This window comes from Protobothrops mucrosquamatus, unplaced genomic scaffold (assembly GCF_001527695.2).
Source record: "Protobothrops mucrosquamatus isolate PMUCROS unplaced genomic scaffold, P.Mucros_1.0 scaffold942, whole genome shotgun sequence".
Taxonomy (NCBI): domain Eukaryota; kingdom Metazoa; phylum Chordata; class Lepidosauria; order Squamata; family Viperidae; genus Protobothrops; species Protobothrops mucrosquamatus.
Genome location: NW_015387190.1, coordinates 1,221,707 through 1,242,866, shown reverse-complemented (window position 1 = coordinate 1,242,866; position 21,160 = coordinate 1,221,707). Strand labels below are relative to the sequence as shown.

General features: G+C 43.5%; 1 protein-coding gene across 1 annotated transcript in view; it reads right to left on the bottom strand.

Moving 5' to 3' along the window:
- Positions 1-10,080: 10,080 nt before the first annotated feature.
- The window catches only part of MAD1L1 (mitotic arrest deficient 1 like 1), a 175,928-nt gene continuing 164,848 nt past the window's right edge, over positions 10,081-21,160 (bottom strand). Inside the window, exons 16-17 of the mRNA XM_029284786.1 lie at positions 17,710-17,959; positions 10,081-10,127 (exon numbers count right to left, since the gene is read on the bottom strand). Coding sequence (XP_029140619.1) covers positions 10,081-10,127; positions 17,710-17,959 — 297 coding nt within the window. The remainder of the gene's footprint in view (positions 10,128-17,709; positions 17,960-21,160) is intronic.

Genomic DNA, 21,160 nt, shown 5'->3' with positions numbered 1-21,160 from the left:
GTTAATTGTCCTCACAGTTAGGAAGTTTCTCCTTAGTTCCAGGTTGCTTCTCTCCTTGATTAATTTCCACTCATTGTTTCTTGTCTTGCCTTCTGGTGCTTTGGAAAATAAGTTGACCCCCCTCTTTGATGAACTTGTGCCCAATAACTACATCAGATCCATCCAGTTTCACAGCTCCAAACACAGAAAGATCCACCTCTTCTACTTGGTGGAGAACATGTGAAGACAAACGCTTGGACAAGGCAAGAAGCTCCACTGGTGCAGAAGAAATTGCGTGCTTTGCACAAAAGATGACATGCCAGACCCGAAATTATATGCAAATGAGAAGATTCACTCCTTAAATCTAACAGCAGAGGCAAGGCTGGCTTTCAAGAGACGCATTAGATAATTTCTGTGCCGACTTTCAAGCAAGAGACATTTCCATGTTATTAACTTCTCTTTCCAGCAAACTGTTTGTCACCTTTCATAAACACGATCTGAAAAAGTACAATTATCCACCAAGGAGATTACCATTTGGTGAAACCCCAGGATCCAGGCTGGGGAGGAAAGAGAGGTGGTATTGATGAGACTTCCTTGCCCTCCCCAACTCATGTGGGGAAAATAGACAAATTAAGCCACCAGCCAACCACCACCTACAGATAACTATAGAAAAATAAAATCCTTGAATCAACTTTCTTGTGGGCAGATCGTGGGATGAGAAGATGAATTGCGTTTCAGGCTGGGAATTTCGAAAAGTATCCTTTAATAGCTACCATGCGGAGTCTGGTTTAATTTACGACTCTGATAGCAAGCTTTGGCTTTTTTAATTGATAGATCAATCAAGTAAGGCATTGGATGATCTAGCGGTTGGACACACGGAGCCGTGACACACTTAGAAGCAATCTTGTTTTACTGGGGAAGCTGTTTTCAGTTGAGTTTGTACTTAGAAATGGAGGAAACTAAGCTAAACCTCAAATAAAGTTATATTTCCGTCTAGTATATGCTTCCTTTCTTGTCTAGCATATTGTGGTCCATCTCTTACCATGGATATTATTCAGCTAATAACTGTATTTTGGATAACAGGAATATTAATTTAAGCTGAATGAATTGCCACAAGGATTAATCCTATCTATCTATCTATCTATCTATCTATCTATCTATCTATCTATCTATCTATCTATCTATCTATCTATCTATCTATCTATCTATCTATCTATCTATCTATCTATCTATCTATCTATCTATCTAGAATTTATTACCCAACGCTGATCTTGCCCTAAAAGTAGATGTTGGGGTGCCAGTACTCAAGGAAGGTTGAAAGATCCCAAACCTCCTCCCAAAAGGTTTTTGATGCAAAGTAAGGAAAGAAAATGGTAGGAAATGAGTAGGCTGAGCTGGAAGGCGGAGTTAAATGTGCCATCAGTTTGGAATAATTGCGCAGCCACAAGAGACCCAAGTCCAGTCCTCCATGAATTCCGTTGACTCTTATCTAGCTCCAATTTTGTGCTGGCTGTTAGTTAACCAAATTCTCATGTATAGGTAGCAATAATAAAGTCTTCTGTGCTTTGAACTCAGAAAGTGTTCCTGGTTCTTTGCACCTGACAAAAATGCCTCACACAAGCAAGTCACCAAAAAGATCTATTTGGAAAAGGTGTCCTGTAAAAATATCAGTGGATTGAATGAGATTCCCCAAACGACATGTCTGATCCTTAAGGAAGAAGATAGTCATGGCACTCACTCCTGTGCACAGCTAGAGGAATTCACAGCCTCTCCAGCCTTTAAGGATGGAGCTTTTGGTGTCTGATGTATCATCCATCCCAAAGCTGGGTTCAATGTTGCATGAACTCTGTATAAATTAAATTAAGGCCATTTTTGCCTTGTTGGTATTGGAACCCGGATCTCCAAAACAATTCATTCAGCAGCTTTGTGGAGATGTTGGCAATGTGGATGAAGGGGAGGAACAAAGAACTTTCTTCACCTCTTCAACTTGAATTTCTCCTGCTGCTCGTGAGGTCAGATGTTACAAAGGAAAGGATCCAGGGAATCCTTTTAATTTTCCCTTGCAAACCAAAACAGGCGCCCGAATTCTGCTTTTGCCTCCTCCTTTCTATCTCCTGTTCCTCCTGTGCCATGAATCATTATTAATAATATTTGTCAGTCTTCTCAGGAGCGCTTTCGAGGTTGAACTGAAGCAGAACAATGGTTTACATCAAGCAATGAGCAAATGGCCTGGTGGGCACAATGAGACCGTGTCAAATACCACGAAAGCCACGGGGCAAGGAAGGAGTCCCCTCAGGCCCACGCACTGGAATTGACTAGCCATGCGTGGTCAAGATGGAAGATGACAATTGCCCAAGAAACTGGAGTGGGGAGAAGGAAGCCAATCTAGTTAGGCTTTTCACAGGTGAAAGACGTGGTCCTTGCTTTACCCCATGCCACGAGGGAAAAAATGTAGTTTTCTTTTAAGCACGGAAAGATCAAGGAACAAACTTCGAGAGGAGAGTGGGCTGGCAGAAGGCATGTACTGTATTTTATTGAATCAACAGCTCTGAAAAGTTGATTCTCTTCAAACACATCTTTCAGCAAATGCAACATGAACAGATTTGTTAACTGCCCAGAATGGCTTGCTCTGTTCTTTGAACAACAAAGAGACAGCCAAGATTGTGAAGAGAGCTGCAGTTCTTCAGAGAGCTTAAAGATGGATGAATGAGAAGAGGTAGAAAACTCCAAATGCTTCAACCTTGTGACCGTGGATTGAATAAAGTTGATAGCCTTGGTCATTGTGGATTGAAAGACCACAAACTGAAGACTGAAGACCACAAACTAAAGTTTGAAGACCACAGACTAATCCTTAGTCTGTGGTCTTCAATCTAAGGATTGAAGACCACAAACTAAAGATTGAAGACTACAAACTGAAGACTGAAGAGAACAAACTAAAGTTTGAAGACCACAAGCCAAAATTTGAAGACCACAGACTGAAGACCACAAAATGAAGACCACAGACTGAAAACTGAAGTCCATAAAGTGAAGACCGCGTCTGATGAACATTTGGAAAAAAGGACACTTTCAATAGAATGAGTTGCCTCCAGAAGAATATCTATCGCCCATGTATCTTCCAAACCAACAGAAATGAAGGTTGGAAAGGGAAGACAACAAGGTATCACATTTTAAGAAGCACCTAGTTCCAATGTGAAGGCTATGAAACAATATTTCAACTCTTTCTGGAATTTTAAAACCATCTTGAAGCAGTTTTCTAGATATTTCACAGCAAGAGAAGATAAAAAAAACCCCGTATGTCTTCTCTCAGCTGTGACGCCATTAAAAAACTTGATTAATTGAAAGAATATGGATTGTGAGATCCTCCGACAGCCTTGGCTAAATCGTGAATTGCTAAATAGGACTAATTGATTGATTACATGCCATCAAGTCCTTGTGACTTTTAGCGACCACATGGACAGCTTCTCTCCACAACGATCAGCCCCTAACCTGTTGTTCAGCTCTTCCAACAATCCACCCCTCCCTATCACAACTGTGTCTATCCATCTTGCTGTTGTTTGTCCTTCTCTTTTGAAGTAGGAACACACTTTGTAATTATCTAGAGGTTTATTACACACATCCACACATCACATCCCCTTGGGATAAAGGATGGAAACTCCTGGTAGTCATGTCACATTTAGCAAGTGAAAGATATATTTGTGTAAGGCTGTAGGGGGCTAAACCATTTTACAAGCTGTATGTATTATTAATTTTTGACAGTGGGCTTAGAAAAACCTAATTCCCCCAAATACTTTCAGTAGAGGAGAAGCTTTTTCAGAGCTCATCTTTTATTGACTGAGTCATTTTGGAGTCAATCTGTCTGCTTTCGGCAAGACAAGAGTTTTAAATCTTCATTTTTCTTTCCCCCCTTTTTGGGAGAATCGTGGCAAGATGATTAAAACATGCTAATGTATGCAGCAAGGGCTCTCATTTGAAATGTAATGAATTCTTCATTTGGTCCCAGGTGGAGAGACAGAAATGGTGACAACAGCTGGATCTTCCTCCACCCTTCCAAGGAACGGGGGAAAAAAAACTTTCTACATGATAAGACCGAAGAGAGAAGGAAAGGCAGGAATTAAAGCAGATTAAGTATTTTTTTATTCACTTTTGCTCAAAGGAGTATTATTATCCTTTGCTACAGGTGGCAGAATGGCTAGCTACTGGAAGCCAAATGAAGAGACTTGACGTCAATCAATTCTTGGTTTCACTCTCTAGTCAGTCGTGTGCCATATCTAGTTTGCCACATCTGGCAGACTGGGCGATGAACCAAAATAATAATAATACATAAATGTAGGTAGCCCTCAACTTACCACCATTTAGGAGCCCAGATGGGGCAGTGGTTAAAGTGCAGCACTGCAGGCAAACTCTGTCCACTGCCAAGAGTTTGATCTTGACTGGCTCAAGGTTGACTTTCATCATTCCGAGATCGTTAAAATGAGGACCCATTGGGGGGAACAGGCTGATTCTGTAAACCGCTTAGACAGGGCTGTAAAGCACTGTGAAGCGGTATATAAGTCTAAGTTCTATTGCTATTGCCTTTCCTTCCTTCCTTCCTTCCCTCCCAGTGGTTAGAATGCAGTATTGCAGGCTGACTCTGCCCACTGCCAAGAGTTCGATCCTGACCGGCTCAGCCTTCCATCCTTCTGAGGCCGTTAAAACGAGGACCCAGATTGTTGGGTCAATATACAAATAATGCTGATCTTGGAAATCACCCAGAGTGCTAAGGGATGGCATATAAGTCTAAATGCTATTGCTATTCGTTTAGCGGCCATTCAAAGTTATAACGGCATTGAAAAAAGTGACATACCTATGTTTGTGGCAGCATCCCCGTGGCCATGTGATGGAGACTTGGTAACTGGCATGTATTTATGATGTTGCAGCAAGCAGTCTTAAACTGAGGACTCCTTGTATTAACAGTTATGCCCCCCCAGTTTGGGGCACAGCTTCAGTGCTCCTTCTGAGCACCGATTCTTGGTCAAAACAACCAAATGGGGTCAGATATATAAATCTGGGGGTTTTGTTGTTGTTGTTGTTAATCTGTCTGATTCAGGAGTTATGGATGAGATCCCCTCTAAAATTAACCCACGGTAGAGAGAAAGAGGGAAAGGGGGGTGGGGATTACAGTGAAGTTTTACTGGGGTATAATAATATTATCCTAATAGAACATTGGAAATATTTCAATTATGCAGAGAGGATTAATGTTTGATTACAGGAGGAGGATGGGAACTACTGTTAGGGGTTTATTCTAAGGAATCTCAGAATTTGGAGAGGCCTTAAAGCTCTAATCCAATCCGCATTAGTGCAGGAAATCCTTTGTCTCTTTAACCCCAAATCACTCCATCATAATTGCATTCACCCACAACTTCTGGAGGCAAGCTGTTCCACTGGTTAATTGTTCTCACTGTTGGGAAGTTTCTCCTAAGTTCCAGGTTGCTTCTCTCCTTGATTAATTTCCACCCACTGCTTCTTGTCTTGCCCTCTGGTGCTTTGGAAAGTAAATTGCCCCTCCCTCTTCGCACACCAAAACTGGAAGATAAGTCATCACCAAAAATTATTATTTCAGCAGCAGCTTGCAAGTCTACCGCTCTCTTTCCCTCCCCAGAAAAAAAGTTTATTTAAGGAGAACTGCATGAATCTTCTTCTTCTTCTCCCCCCCCCCTTTTTTTAGGAACTAATGCTTGAAAACAACTACAGAGAATTCCACTTAATCATAACACTGTAAACAAGGAAGTGAGAGCAGTATTTAAAAATATCTGAGCATGTTTCAAAATCCCCACTGATTTAAATTAAGCAGCTGTGTAATCACTGGTCCTGCAATTTTAATGAAAATTCCAAAAGGAAATGCAGATTTGATTATCCTTATTATCAAGGAAAGATAAGATCTGAGCTGAGCAACAGACGAGCCTCGGAAGACAGCCTGCGACGCGCCTCCCCACCCCGTAGCTCTGTTGCCTGCGGTTCATCATCCGTCAATCCTAGGGAGGATGAAAGGGATCAGATCCAACTTCTCCATCCCTTCCAGGTGGAGCTCCAGAGCTTCTTCAGAGCAGCTGATAGATCTCCTGGCCTTGAAGCCCACCATGCTTGGGAGAATAATTAGTGATTCGAGGCGAAGTTTACCCTGGATCAAGCAATGATCAACTAATTCATATTCTACTGCAGTTCTCCTTTAACATACTTTGGGGCATATTATATACACTTAATTAGTTGGTGTTTATACAGTAATTAGGAGATATGCAACACTATCAAAGGTCTCAATAGAGCCACTGGTATTAGAGGAAGAGCAGTGATTTGTGGAGAATGGTTATTCCCCCTTCAAGGAAGGCTATGGACCTGATTCAGACATTTAATGGTCCTAGCATTTTTCTCTTTCTTAGGGAGAAGTGGACCTAGAACCTCATGGACCTTCCAAGCACTTCAAGCTATTTGCAAGGAGTAAAGGACACTAATGAAGGGGTGTCCGTATTGGGTACTCCAGGATAGGGAGAGAGGGAGGGAGGGAGAAAGGAAGGAAGGACATTGGAAATTTTTATCAAAAATGACTGGCATTGTATCAAAATAAGCCAACAACTGTTGCGCAATACCGGACATCTAAAACATTAACTGTAGTTTCTCACTGGAAACTAAATTATACTGAGGAGGGCAATGTGTTTGGCATTTTTGTGATGGAATGTGGTCTGGATTCCCAGGAGGGAGGGGCTGCACTCCAGAGAAGCAAGCGACAACAGAACGTGCGAGAGAAAGAGAGTGAAGACGGCTCCTCCTCAATGGTTCCCAGAGTATATATTTAATGCTGCAGGTAATCTGCTTTAGATTGGCAAGATCTATAGGTGAGGAACCGAAAGAAATCAATAAAGAATGCAGCTCAGTTAGTTTGTGTGAGAGAAAGCGGGTGAAGACGGTTCCTCCTTAATAGTTCCCAAAGTATATGCTTTATGGCGGTGTTAGCATGCTCTATTTTGGCAAGATTCTATCTATGGGTGAAGAACAATAAAGAAATCTGCTTGGGAGAATCAATACGTGCCTTTCTTGGTTTCTGGAGCCTCGGCCTGATGATTTTTTTAAGAGTACAAAAATAATTGATAAATTAGGAGGAGAAAAAACTGCATCTGGAACTGGACTCAAATGGGGGCAAGCAGGAAGATCAACAATGGCTCCACATGCCAGGAATCCGGGTTTCTGTTCAAGAATATATTGGCTTCGCTTCCAGATCTTCAGACCCAACAGCGAGAGCAGCTAATGCCTGGATGTACCTTAAAGGAGAACGTCACCTGTGATCAAGTGAAAGTGGCTGCTTAAATGTTTCTGCAGCAATTTTTTTCTTTCTTTCTTCTTTTTTTTTTATGAACAGTGTCTGCTAGAAAAGCAGCCAAGGATCACCGATGGAAGGAAATATTCAATAAGGGTGTTAGGCGAAGAAAATGTATTAGTGTTAAAGAGATTAACATTATTTCACGGACACTAATGACTTTCAAAATGACAAGTTTTACTCACTGCTGCCTTCTCCGCCTTAAGCGCCATTCATCTCTCTCTTCTCCCGGCTTTCGTTACAGCCTCCACCACGGAGGGTGACTGATTCATAGCTGATGCGCTTCCCCCTCCTTAAGCCAGCCTGCTGACTAATGGCACATGCTCCAGAGATAATATCCAGGAGCCTTGCGATGGTGCCAAGATGAAGGGCTGGTGTGAGGGTGCAGCTGGCAATTGTTCAAAAAGGATGTCCTGAGAGGTATCGCCAGATGACTGTTCAGGACTACAGATGTCTCTGCGCACAAACAGCCCTTCGGAGCCCAGATAAGGGAACATCCCCTGTACACAGAATTCAGCACATCTTCATCACACCACGTTGCCAAAGAACACGATGGCTGAACACCGCCGTCAAGGCTGACACCAGCCAGAGCATAGAAAAACTCAAAAAAGCAGTACAAGTGTCAAAGTTCCGACTGATGAACCCAACCAAACATCTTCAAGACATTCCGATCTCTTAATGTAAAACTTTTATCGAGTACATCATATCGGCACGTATGAAAGCAAAACCAGCTCTGGAGAGACCCCGCGCAAACCCATATAGTAAAAGCATGGAATTTTCCCTCCTCCCTCTTGGTCCGGTCACGTTGCCCAGTCAAGCAGAAAAATATTCCATCAAGTGGTGGCCCACGTTCAACCAATATTTGTATGTCCACTTTTTAATTTCTGGGTATACCAGCCATAAAACCAAAGAGAGCCAAGAACCGCCTCGCCGTGTGCTGGGAAGCAAAAAAAGATATCTCCACTCCCGTTTGGGGATTTAAGCAAATGGAGCAAAGAAAACTGTGAAAGAGACCCACAAATGTGCCGTAAAGACTAATGACGGACATGGGGAGCAATGAACAGAACGGTGGAAAACAACACCCTGGAGGGTTTTTCTGGAGTTCCTTGCCTGCCGGTAAATGGGATGGTTAAAGATGGTTAAAATGCACGAAGATGTCCTTTATGGCTCGACATTTTTAAGATTGAATAAATGAAGACCCCTTTATGGCCAGCAATAATTAGCAAGATTATTTATCTCCCATGTAAGCTTCTCCCTACCACATTGGGAAAGCCTGGGGGAAGGGGGGGGGGCTGTTTCCCACGCTTCAGAAGGTTTTCCTGCTTGGTCCTTCATCTACATTTCTTGCTCAATCTTGGATCAAGAACAGCTTTTCCACTTGGCCAGGCCTTCCACGGTCTCTCTGGAGTTGTCTTCTTCTGCCAGACCTCCCTCTGCTAGCTCTATGGCTTTAATGGCTTGATATATACTGTATATCCTCTGCTCATGTTTGATAGGACTGCTTTTGTAGTGTTATTTGTATCCACGTCGACATCTCATGATGGATTCACAATGAAAGAACCAAAGACCAAATTCTTCTTCTTGCCCTCCAGATGTGTTATTCTTCTGTTCCTATTCTTATCTCTTGATTAATTCAACATCAGCCATTCTTCATTCTCCTTTGCTCCCCATACAACTGGCTTACAACTATTTGTTGGCTTACAACTATTTGTTTAGCACCCGTTTGATGTTCCAAAGGCACTGAAAAAAGTGACCGATGACCGTTTTTCACGCTTACGACCGCTGCAGCATCCCCATGGTCATGTGATCAAAATTCAGATGCTTGGCAACCGATTCATATTTATGACGGTCGCAGTGTCCCGGAGCCAAGTGATCCCCTTTTGCGACCTTCTGACAAGCACAGACCATGGGGAAGTCAGATTCACTTAACAACTTACTAACTTATCAACAGCCAGTGATTCATTTAACAACTGTGGCAAGAAAAGTCATAAATTGGGCTAAATTCACTTAACAAATGTCTCACTTAACAACAGAAATTTTGGGCTCAATTGTGATCGTAAGTCAAGGACTACCTGTATAAATAGTTTTGGGCTTTGGAAGAATTTACATCGCTAAGATTGGGTTATAAACATTTCCAGCCTACAAATTCCTGTACTGTCTCATTAACATCTCGGTCATATTAATAGATCCTTTTGGATTAGCATTTGCCTTTACTCAAATCTTCTGCTAGACTTCCTTTGCTATTTTTGCTTTCTTAGAAGGCAAACAGAAAAAAAGTTGGATCACTTAGTTAGGCCATTTATTTAAAAAAAAGGATTCTAGGAAAGCTTTATTTAAATTTATGTCGCTCTGGGTATCGCTGGACTCACATGAAACACAACGAAAAGGCTCTAATTTCTTTCCAAATGGTTTTGATTCAGACATTCCTTTTCATTTATTTTTGCCACCAAATAAAATCTGTTTGGATCAGTTTATGCATCTAGGCGCTCATTAAATCATGGCCTGAACATCCTCAGTCCCAGAACAGGGAAAACAGCTGCTGAGATCTGAAGTAGAAACTGAGGATGTTTGTTAATTTTGTAGCTTTAGCCCCATGCTCAGCATCACATCGCTGGACGGAGGAGATAGACCAAGGGAGCATCTTCAAATCAGTTTTTTTCTCTAGACAGGCCAGACTTATAAAAACACTTCAAAGAGCTCAACAAGAGACAAGACTCCAAGGAATTTATCCCAAAGCGAAGGCCATAGCATGCCAATCACTGCAACTGGGCAGCTTTAGTGTTGCTTTGACAATCCAAATAGTCTATAAAGACCTGAGAGGTGATAAACTCAGTTTATTAGTACAGCAAATATTTGTAGCTCAAGGTTGCAGTGTGAGGTCTCTGGTGTTCTCTGAGCTTGGTTGTTTCCTTGCGAATGTTTTGTGACCCAACTAGGTAACATCATCAATAACTGCCGCATGAACGCCGATGATGTTACTTAGTTGGGTCAAGAAACATCTGCAAGGAAACAACCAAGCTCAGAGGGTCCATACAGTCCTCCTCCTCCTCCCTGCAAATATCCACTCCCTTCTAGCACTGATGATGTTTCCTAGTTGGGTAATGAAACATCTGCAAGAAAACAACCAAGCTCAGAGAGCACCAAGAACCACATAGCCCTCCTCCTCTTCTTCTTCTTCTTCTTCCTCCTCCTCCTCCTCCTCCTCCTCTCCACAACTCCCACTCCTTTCTAGCACTAATGATGTTACCTAGCTGGGTCCCTTCCACTCCTCATTCAGCATCTCTGAACTCTCCATCCACCTTCCAACCCAGCTGATGTCACTCCTCAAAGCACCTGCTAGTTGACTGTCTTCCTGCATGGATGTTGTGTACCCCAAGTCACAACCACAACCACAACAATAATAATAATGGAATAACATCCACATCTGCCTATCCAGGTCCTGGGTAAGGACTCGATAGGTAGACAAAATGCCAAATCCAGTCTGAACATCTGGCTAACTGTGCGATGATCCATAGTAGTAGTAGTAGTAGTAGTAATAATAATAATAATAATAGTAATAATAATAATAATAATAATAATAATAATAATAATAATAATAATAATAATAATAATAATAATAATGATAATAATACGCCTGAAAGGCTGAGCTTATGGGGGCAAGTCACTCGTCCCCCGGAGACCTTCTGCCAATGTATCTCTTGACTTTCTCTGATTAAAATATCAATCTAATTGTAGGATTTATGTCGCTCTCCTCGTTTAATATGGAAATCATCCCCCAGTATCCCACTGCTTGGAAGATGTGTTACTCTGTTTACTTGATTAGAGAGGGAATTGCTGCTCCTGCTGTCATCACATTCAGATTTAAGTGACAACTCGGCGTTATCAGGATTCACGTAATGCGCTCCTATGGAGCTGCCTGACAACATCGGTGCTTTGAATGCAGTCCTTTCGTTAACCGGCAGGGCTGTCCCTTCGTGGCAGGACGGAGGAAGACGCAGTTGGCTTTGCACGGATTGGATTACATTCTTCTTTTAGTGAAAGAGGCCCGCTGCCTTCAGAAGCCAGCTCTTTCCAAGATAAGCAGCTGAGGACAGGCAAAAAGCCGAGCGTTACACTTGGGTGGGTTTCCCTTCCACGTTGCTGCAGAATTACTCTCTATTTGTAGCAGATCTGGGAGCGAAGAGGCACAGGAGCCCATCAACGCATCCTTGCCTCCCAAAGAGAGTTGTCCCAAAGGTGCTTTTTTCAAAAGGCAACTTGGATTTCCTTGGGCTTTTTTCCCCCCTCTTGAAAATGTTTCGCTTCCCATCCAAGACACTTCTTCAGTTTCTGAAGAACCACCTAATGGTTAAGAAGCGTCTTGGATGAGAAGCGAAAGGTTTTCAATAGGGAAAACAAATCAAGGAAGTACAGTTGCCTTTTGGAAAAGCGCCTTTGGGACAAGCGTGGCCTGGATGACGGAGATTCTCCATAGACATCCCAACTCTAGAACTTGGATGAGTCTCCTGCCTTCCTCTCTGTATCAACCATCAAGGCACCTTCCAAGAAAATAAGACCTGAATCTTGAACTGCTGCCATCTGATTAAAAAATCCCTGCGGATCGTTGCTAATTGAAAAAGTCCAACTGAAAGGAAAGGTCTCGACTCTTTTGTTCAACGTGGGAAGTTGAGAAAGGGCTCCTTGCAGCTTCCAAGTAAGCCTAGATGAAAATTTGCCTTTCTCCTCATGTTTAAATTAAAAAAACCCAGCACTTTCCACCCCTGTCCATCTCATTTCCATTTCCAGATGCCTTCACAAACTCGTCTTTTAAGCCTTGTGTCCTGCAACGGCAATCATCCCTAACAGTAAGTGGTGACTCATCGCTGCCTTGCATTTTTTCCCAATTCTGCTTCCTTTTTGCCGTCCAAGCTGACAGACTGCCAGTCACAAGACATCAGCAGATACCAGTTTTCCTATTTTCTGTTTTTTAACCACCCTAACGTTGGTCCCACAGCACAGTATAGTCAGTGATCGATCCGTTATCACCTCGTGGGAGCCCTGTCGTACCCCAGGATAAATAAGGGCGATGCTTAATCGGAAATTGGAGGCACCTCCCCCAAACAAAGGGGTGTGTATTGTGATGCAAAATGCTTCATTTGTACCTCTGTGCAGTGTGAGAACCTATTCTTTTAATGACCGTCTTACAGTAGACCTAACTTGGTCTACAGTAGGGGTGTCCAATCTTGGCTACTTTAAGACTTGTGGACTTCCACTACCAGAATTCCCAGCTGGCTGGGGAATTCTGGGAGTTGAAATCCACAAGTCTTAAAGTTGCCAAGGCTGGACATCCCTGGTCTACAGTTTGATATAAATACTGTGATGGAAATACTATAAACATCCTTAAGTTATTTGTATTTCTGCCACCAAAATCAGTGGAGTGCGATTGTCTGCCTAGGACCCACTATAACTTCCTGGGAAGTGAAAATAAGTGGTGGATCAACTCAGAGTTTCTGGTTGGAAGTCTTGGCAAGAATCCTAGAGCAGGGAGACATAACTCTGATCCATTCAAGGCCCCGAGATTCTTCACTGTGTCTGGAACGGTTGAGGAACATCTACCAAAGAGTCTGTAGGTCCTAAATGTTGAGAGAACCTTGTACCCTTGTATCCTAACAGGCTCTCAGGTCAGCAAGATTCAAGTTTAGAAAGGACCAAACATACGAATTATAGAGTAGCAGGCTGCTATGGTCTAAAGTCACTCTTACTTAAGAGTCTGTGATGGCAACAGGGAAGACTAGAAGATGGGACTCCATTGATGTCAGCTGGTTGGACACAAACAAAAGAGGCTTTTAGGTCCCTTAACTGCTCGTTATTCTTTCTCCTCCTGAAGGTAAAACTGCCTTGGGCTAAGAAACAATCTTTGGCAGCCCAGGAGGATTGGCATGACAGCTCTAAAGAACATTTATCTCTTTTCCCCTTGCCTTTTTCTAACCCACCGTGATCCCCAAACACAAACATTCTTTTGGTTCCTGTCACATTTGGGAGCCAGGAATGGAAGCTGCCCTCCATCCTGGAGGAGTCAAGAAAATGCTCGGGACATTCCAGTATATACATTCTTATCAGATTATACCATATTTTACAAGCAATTCATTATCTCTACATATACATTAAATTTTATATACATTATCTATTCTAAAGTAACATACATTTCTATCTTATCATTCGTCTGAGCTTGAGGAAACATTACGCCAAATTGAAAAATTGGAATTAAGCCTTATTGTGAGGGAGGGTCCCTATGGGAGGAGAGGTGCTGTGATGGATTACAGTGATGTGACATTCCAAGCTAAGGAGGGTATGACAAGAGGCAACACAGTCCAGAACTGGACAGGAGACAGCGGAAGAGAATTAGGATGGCCACTTCCTAGAATCTCCCACGTATATCCATTAGAGACAGAGTGGTAAAGATTAAATCTGGCAAGATTCTGTCTATAGGATGCACGTAAATATAGAACTGAACTTGGACTGGATTGTTCTATGTCATTCCAATATCTAAGAGGCTGCCACAAAGAAGAGGGGGTCCAAAGCACCTGAAGGCAGGAGAAGAAGCAATGGATGGAAACTAACCAAAGAAAAAAGAACTAAGGAGAAATTTCCTTATAGTTAGAACAATTCACCAGTCGAAGAGCTTGCCTCCAAAAGTTGTGGGAGCTTCATCACCGGAGGCTTTTAAGAAAAGACCGGGCAGCCATTTGTCTGTAATGGTAGAGGGTCTCCTGCTTGAGTAGGGGGCTGGACCAGAAGACCTCCAAGGGGCCTTCCAACCCTGTTATTCTATTATTCTATCAAGAAATGTCAATGAATTGCTTTGAATCTTCTCAGAAGTGTTGACATAAACACATTAAAACATGATCAAGTAGAACAGCTCCTACCTCTTTAACTGCTGGATGCTTTTTGTCTCTCCAAACCCTGAATTTGTTTCAGGAATCCTTCTGATCCTACTCTGCAACTGTCTCTCCGCATTTACATCCTTCTGGCTCCCTTCTCTGTCCCTTTAGAACTCCTTCAAGTTTTTTGAACTTCTTTTCATTACCTGCTCTCCCTTTTCTCTGTTAGCCTTTCGCGAGGAGCCACAAAAGTTCAGACTGAATTTCAAGATCCCTTTCATCTTTTGATGCCTGGAGGGACGGCAACCGTATGTTTTAGAAGAAGCACAGCCCGGAGTTTCATAAATGCACTATGGTATTCTTTCAGACCACGGAGATACGGCGATGTTGGGGGGGGGGGGGAGAGAGAAAGATTTGAAATTGCAATAACTACCTTTTGATTATAAGTAGGCCAGTGTTTTTTTTTTAAAAAAAAATATCTTTTGATACGGTCCATTGGCTAATCCCACACCTGGAAGAACAAAAATTGGTTGATCTTTTGTTCTTGATGAAAAGATAAGTGGTCCACTAATGGATGCCAACTGGAACCAAATCACTGGATAATCACTGCTTATGCTACTCCCTGGTCCAGCCAAGAGGCAGATTCAATTTCCCTTCACAGATTTAGTAGAGCCGTGCCATTATCTTTAAAATCCAATGGATCTTTCAGCAGGGATAGGATTCATTCAACTTTCTTAAGTAACGGTCCAAATGCTTCCCCTGCTAAAAACTGAAGAACAATTCTATGAGAAATGGATCTCCTAAAATGGACCTTAGAGAAGACTTCTGCAGCAGGCAGATTAGAATAAGCTGATGTTGACTGTAAGAAGGATCTGTTCCTTTTTTTTCCCTTTGAGATATTTCATTCCCCATCTGAACTTTCTTCCAGCAATATTATTACCTCTAATAATAATCTCTTTTCCCAGAACAGAATGCTAGAATGGAGAACAAAAGGCCCCATTATAAAATTAAAAGACAAAACCCAAACACTTATGATATCACTCCTGGTAATTATATAGTCGTATCAAAATCATCTACAATGGAGAAGATTATATAAGGAAGATTGGGGAGGGAGAGAACCCAACTCCGTTCCATCACTGGCCCATATTGTCAATATTATTTGATGTGTAGTATATTTTGTTTTTCAAGGGAGAATGGAATAAGAACAATTGCTCAAAAACGCTGGAGCTTCCTTAGTTCTTCAGACTGCAGCAAAATCAAATGTGGCTTTCTGGATTTGACTTGGCATGTTGTATGAACCCAGCCTTGTCAACTTATGGCTTAGACTAACACTGGACCACAATCCCCTCTGCCCCCAGTTATGTGTTAGAACTAGACTAAACATGACATTCTTGGTTTGGGAACAAGCACACAGCCCCATGACTATCAACCAAAGATGGTCTTAAGATAGATGTAAGTCTCACTCATTACCTCGTGGCTAAAGAGATCAGTGTAGGAGATGACCAGGCTGAGCCCGAGGGAGGGGCCTAACTCATCATAAGTCATGAGTCCCAGTCATTATCTCCTACTCATTTCCTTGACCATTAATTGGCCAAAATCTTGTTGAGAACTTACGCTTGAAATAAATCTTTATACTCATTTGAACTGCCTGAATCTTCTGATTTTCCCAGCACTCGACAACTGGAGATGCAACAAAGCCAACCTCGACAAGCACGCTGGCCGGGGAATTCTGGGAGTTGAAGTCTACCCATCTTCAAGTTGCCAAGTTTGAAAAACGTTGCCCTAACTGGATAAGAGATCATCACTGGATCAAGGGTCTTGGCCCACCTAGAGAATGAAGCTGCTGAAGCTCTGCCCCATTCGCAAATCCCCTTCTACAAATTGCCATTTTCGTACCAAAGAAGACCAGAAGAACGGGGTGGCTGCCCCTAAAAAACAACAACCCTATCTTCCATTTTAGTGGGGAAAGTTCTAAAGCAAATGAGAAGAAGCTTCAAGAAGCTCGGTGGCACGTTGCCAAAACTGCAGTACGATCTCCAGTTGCTGCTATGAAAGATATTTACAGCTTAGGATCACCTTGCTGTGTGGATTCACACTTAATGGACTCTGGCACCCACATTAAAGCACCCTTACTGCCTAACCCACCAGTCGGAACCCCATTCAGCCAGGATGCGGCATAGTCATATCCAAGGAGGTTTAATAGTGGCCAAGAAATTATTACGCCAACCCATCAGCATCGCCGTCCTTAATGTCTTCTTGATTATTTTTTTGTTGCTGTAATTATAATCCACTGAACCTTAAATTTTGAACTGCTCTGGATTACCACAAATATCTCAGGCATAATAAAGCCAGGCCTCTATGGCTGCAGCCTCTGCAGCCGAGCTGAAAAATGTTATTCTCCACTCAGAAATATGAGGAGCAACTTACATATCAATTAAAACAAACCGCAACGTTCTTCATGCCGTTTCCCTGGTCAAGTAGCCCTTGACTTGCCTCGTATACACGCCATTTGCCACTCAATTGCCGGCCTGTGCTTTAGCGGTCGGCTTATGAATTGCGTTTTTTTACCGTCCAATAGCTAGGAGCTCCTGGGGTCACGCCCAAAGAGGTTAAAAATGCATCATAAAACTGAAAAACTGTGCTAACACAACACATTTGCTCAAATCAATTATAGACTGGGCGAGTGCACTGAAAAAGTACAATCTTGGATAGATTAATGAGAGAGCAAGAGCGAACAAGGGAAAGAGAGAGAGAGAGAGAGAGAGNGAAGGAAGGAAGGAAGGAAGGAAGGAAGGAAGGAAGGAAGGGAAAGGAAAGGAAAGGAAAGGAAAGGAAGAGAGATTTAGTATCCCAGAGTTACAATCCTAGATTGTAGAGATATATAATACAGACACTTGCTAAGCTAGCCACAGTGCCTGGAACAGACATTCAGATGCATTTATATGTATAGCTACATGCATGGGATGGCTTTCTATGTAATGTTCTATGGAAGGGGAAGTTGGACTTTGAAAAGGCAGGATAAAAAGTACGGATATGTTTAAACTGTGAAACTTTTGTCTGGTTCTAATCAGGATATTACCTTGCCGTGATTTGGAATTATTTTCTCCCCAAGTGACCCTATTTAGAACAGCCGAGATCTAGGGAAATCCCACCCCATCCTGATTCTTAGAACTCTTCTCCCAACGGACTGGCTATAAAAAGGGTGTGATTTATTTCACGTGCCACACAATTACAATCGGCATCTCTCGACCTTGGCAAACTTGAAGACGGGGGGGGGGGGGGGAGGCATCAACTCCCAGAATTCCCCAGCCAATTCTGGGAGTTGGAAGTCCCCCCCCCCCGTCTCCAAGTTTGCAAAGCTTGAAAAAGACTCACTTCGATGGCTGTCAAAACGGTACAAGGGGTGAATTAGGCTGATTGCGGTACCAAAATGGCTCTCGATAGCACGTTGCAAAGTCTTGCCTTTGTTATCGGATCAAACAGCCCCGCTGGGAAACTGATCGGATTGCAGGACTTGGTACCTACCAGCAATTTCGGGGTGGGACTGGAGATTGGCACCACCCTCCGGTTTCCCTGAGCAGTTGCTGCTGCTGCTGCTGGTGGTGGTGGTGGTGGTGCCTCCAGCATCTCCACCTTCTAAAATTCTGAGCCTCTCCCGGAGGCGTTCGCATTCCTCCCGCAGGGTCGCCATCTCCTCTTGACGCTGCTGCTTGGCCAGGCTGGCTGGGTTCATGGAGAAGTGGAGTATTTTGGTCCGGCTGGGATCGTGGTAGCCCTGCAAGGCACAGAAGTGGGGGGGGGGAAGGGGGAAACAGCGGGTGAGGATGGCCAAGAAGCTAAGCGTCAGCAGCCAAACCATCTTGCTTGAACCGTCCCGGCGGAAAGGGCCAGCTGCAAATGAAGAGGAATAGTAGGTGCACCAGCCCGTCCAGGAGACGGTTACTTTCCACCGAGTTTACTCCGTGTGTGTTAGCCGTGCTGGTTGGGGAATTCTGGGAGTTGAAGCCCACACATCTCCGAGTAGTTGAGGTTGAGAAAAACTGGCCTAATCAAGTTTGACTCTCAACTAAACACTTGAGAAGTATAAGATGAGGATAATCCTAGGGCTGGAAGGGACCTTAGAGGTCTTCTAGTCCAACCCCCAACTCAATAATAGAATCACAGGGCTGGAAGGAGGTCTTCTAGTCCAAACCCCTGATCAATTGTAGAATCACAGGGCTGGAAGGGACCTCAGAGGTCTTCTAGTCCAACCCCCTGCTCAATTATAGAATCATAGGACTGGAAGGGACCTCGGAGGTCTTCTAGTCTCACCCCCTGCCACCTCTGTGACGCTCAGTAGATGGCTAATGAATTGGGAAACCAACTCGTAGCAAACGACACGAATCTTCAAAGGAGAAAAACGGAGTAGTGAAAGAAAAGACCTGAAGAAGAGTATTTAGAAACACAACCGACTACGAGGATTTTCACAGTCCTTTGAAGAAAGCCACCGTTGAGCTTGTTGAACTTCAAACCAAGTAAACAGAGAGAAGGCAGAATCTATCTCCAAATTACACCTCTCCTGGGCTACCGTCAGCCACATTAAACCGGCTGCAAAAAAATATATACATATCGCTATTTATATTTTGGTCCTTCCTTCGGGGAACAAGCCAGAGGCCAAACCCCAGGTAAACACCGATGCTCCATCACCTCTTCCAGCCAGCAAGGCCTGCTTAGCATCCAGCTTTCGATTCCACAGAGGAGCTTTTAACAAGCAAATGGCAAAGCATAAAAGGCTCTTTTTCGCTCTACCTTTCCCGAGCTGGCACAGTGCAACCCCAGATGCATGCAGATTAAAGCTCTCCCAGCTGTGTTCAGTGCCCTCTAGTGTTGCATCTCTAGCCCCTCATCCTGGTTAGACAAAAGAACGTGGCTGCGGAGAGTAGCAAGGGGTCTCTGCCTGCCCGGCATTTTATTTTTTAAAAAAATCTTTTAAGCTATCAACAAGATGCAAAAGGTCAAAGTCTTCCGGTAGCAGTCACTGTCCTGAAACTGTCAAAAAGTGGGTGGGCGAAGGGGGGGTCCTTGCCTACCAAAGACCACTAGAAGGGATGGGCTGTTTTGCTCCGGATCTTGTAGCCTAAGAGAGACGGCTTGCATTTAAGGAGGTGTTATTCGGCGCTGGGGGAACGGAGAGGTTCAGGAGAGCAGCTTCGGCAGGCTCAAGATGCAGATCAAAAGCGGGGGGGGGGGGGGAAACCAGGCAGAAAATTCTTGGGTACTTTTCTTTTCTTTCTTTTTTTCCTTCCTCAATGTTGTGCCTAACAAGCAGGAAAGTGAAGTGTTTCTAGAGCTACATGCCATGTATCTGATTTTTTATTAAATCTGTCTTATTAGGTGCATTAGTTTTTCTTGCTGTCTTCATCTCCAGGCAGAGCCCTGGTGGCGAATGTCTTCCTGCTTCATTTCTGAGGACGGCAATTAAAAATGTGAAACCACAGATCTGGATTTGGAAAACGGAACCCTAAATACAGACAGGTTTAGATTTTAGGGAATATAGATCAGGTTTAGATAGACGGGACTGCCTCTCCCCCACGATGTCCACCTGGATGGTTCTCTGGTGGGACCATGAAAATATATGAGGAGGGATCTCCCAAGTCTTGTGTATGTTTGTGTGGGTGGGTGGGTGGGTGGGTGGGTGAGGGAGAGAGAGAGAGAGAGAGAGAGAGAGAGAGAGAGAGAGAGAGGCAGACAAGGATGTTGAGACTCTAGGAAGAGTGCAGAGAAGAGCAATAAAGATGATCAGGGGACTGGAGGATAAAACATACAATGAATGCTTGTAGGAACTGGGTATGCTTAATCTAATGAAGAGAAGGACCGGGGGTGACATGATAGCAGTCTTCCAATATTTGAGGGGCTGCTACAAAGAAAAGGGGGTGGTCAACCTATTCTCCAAAGCACCTGAAGGCAGGACAAGAAGCCCATGGATGGAAACCAATCAAGGAGAGAAGCAACCTAGGACTAAGGAGAAATTTCCTGAGAATGAGAACAATTAACCAGTGGAACGACTTGCCTCCAGAAGTTGTGGGTGCTCCATCAATGGAGGTTTTTAAGAAGAGACTGGACAACCACTTGTCTGGAATGGTATAGGGTCTCCTGCTTGAGCAGGGGGTTGGACTAGAAGACCTCCAAGGTCCCTTCCAACACTGTTATCCTGTTATTCTGATTTGGAACTGCTATGAAATTATCTTGGTGGTGCCAGCCTTTGGTCCTGAAACGGCAAAGCATCGGAAGGACCTATTTTTTACCCATCATGCAGCGTTTCCAAGGGAAAAAATCACCCTCTCCCCGAAACGCAGTTGAAAGGAATGGCTGCGCCTTCCTTCTACTTCTTTGCTCAAGGCTTGTTAAAGTGATTAGAGGAAAACCTTACATGAAACGCTTCCAAACAGTTCCCCAGGGCCCCGGCGTACGACAGGCAAGCACGCTGACCAAACCCCCAATTCCCTTCATTAGAGAGAGGATAACCAGCCCAGGGGACCCCCTAAAAGCCCTCTGAACGCCGATGTGCTGTCATGCCGAAATGGCTTCCCACAACAATGCGAAGAGAAGAGAGACCAGCCCACTCACCCACCCACCCACGCCTGGCCTGACAAAGCGGTCCTCTTTGATGGCTTTCCTTGTAAATTTTCCTCTCTGCAATCTTGAGGAAATGCATCTTTACAAAACACGCAGAGCATCATCAAGATACATCAAGCCACAAGAAAGGCTGATATAAATTTAAATAATAATAATAATAATACCCCAGACTTAACAATTGTCGATAAGAAAGACAAAAAAGTCTGGATAGTGGACGTGGCAGTGCCTGGAGACAGCAGAATAGACGAGAAAGAACTGGAGAAGATAACAAAATACAGAGACCTACAAATAGAAATAGAAAGACTGTGGCAAAAGCAAGCAAAAGTAGTACCAATAGTAATAGGCACCTTAGGTGCAATTC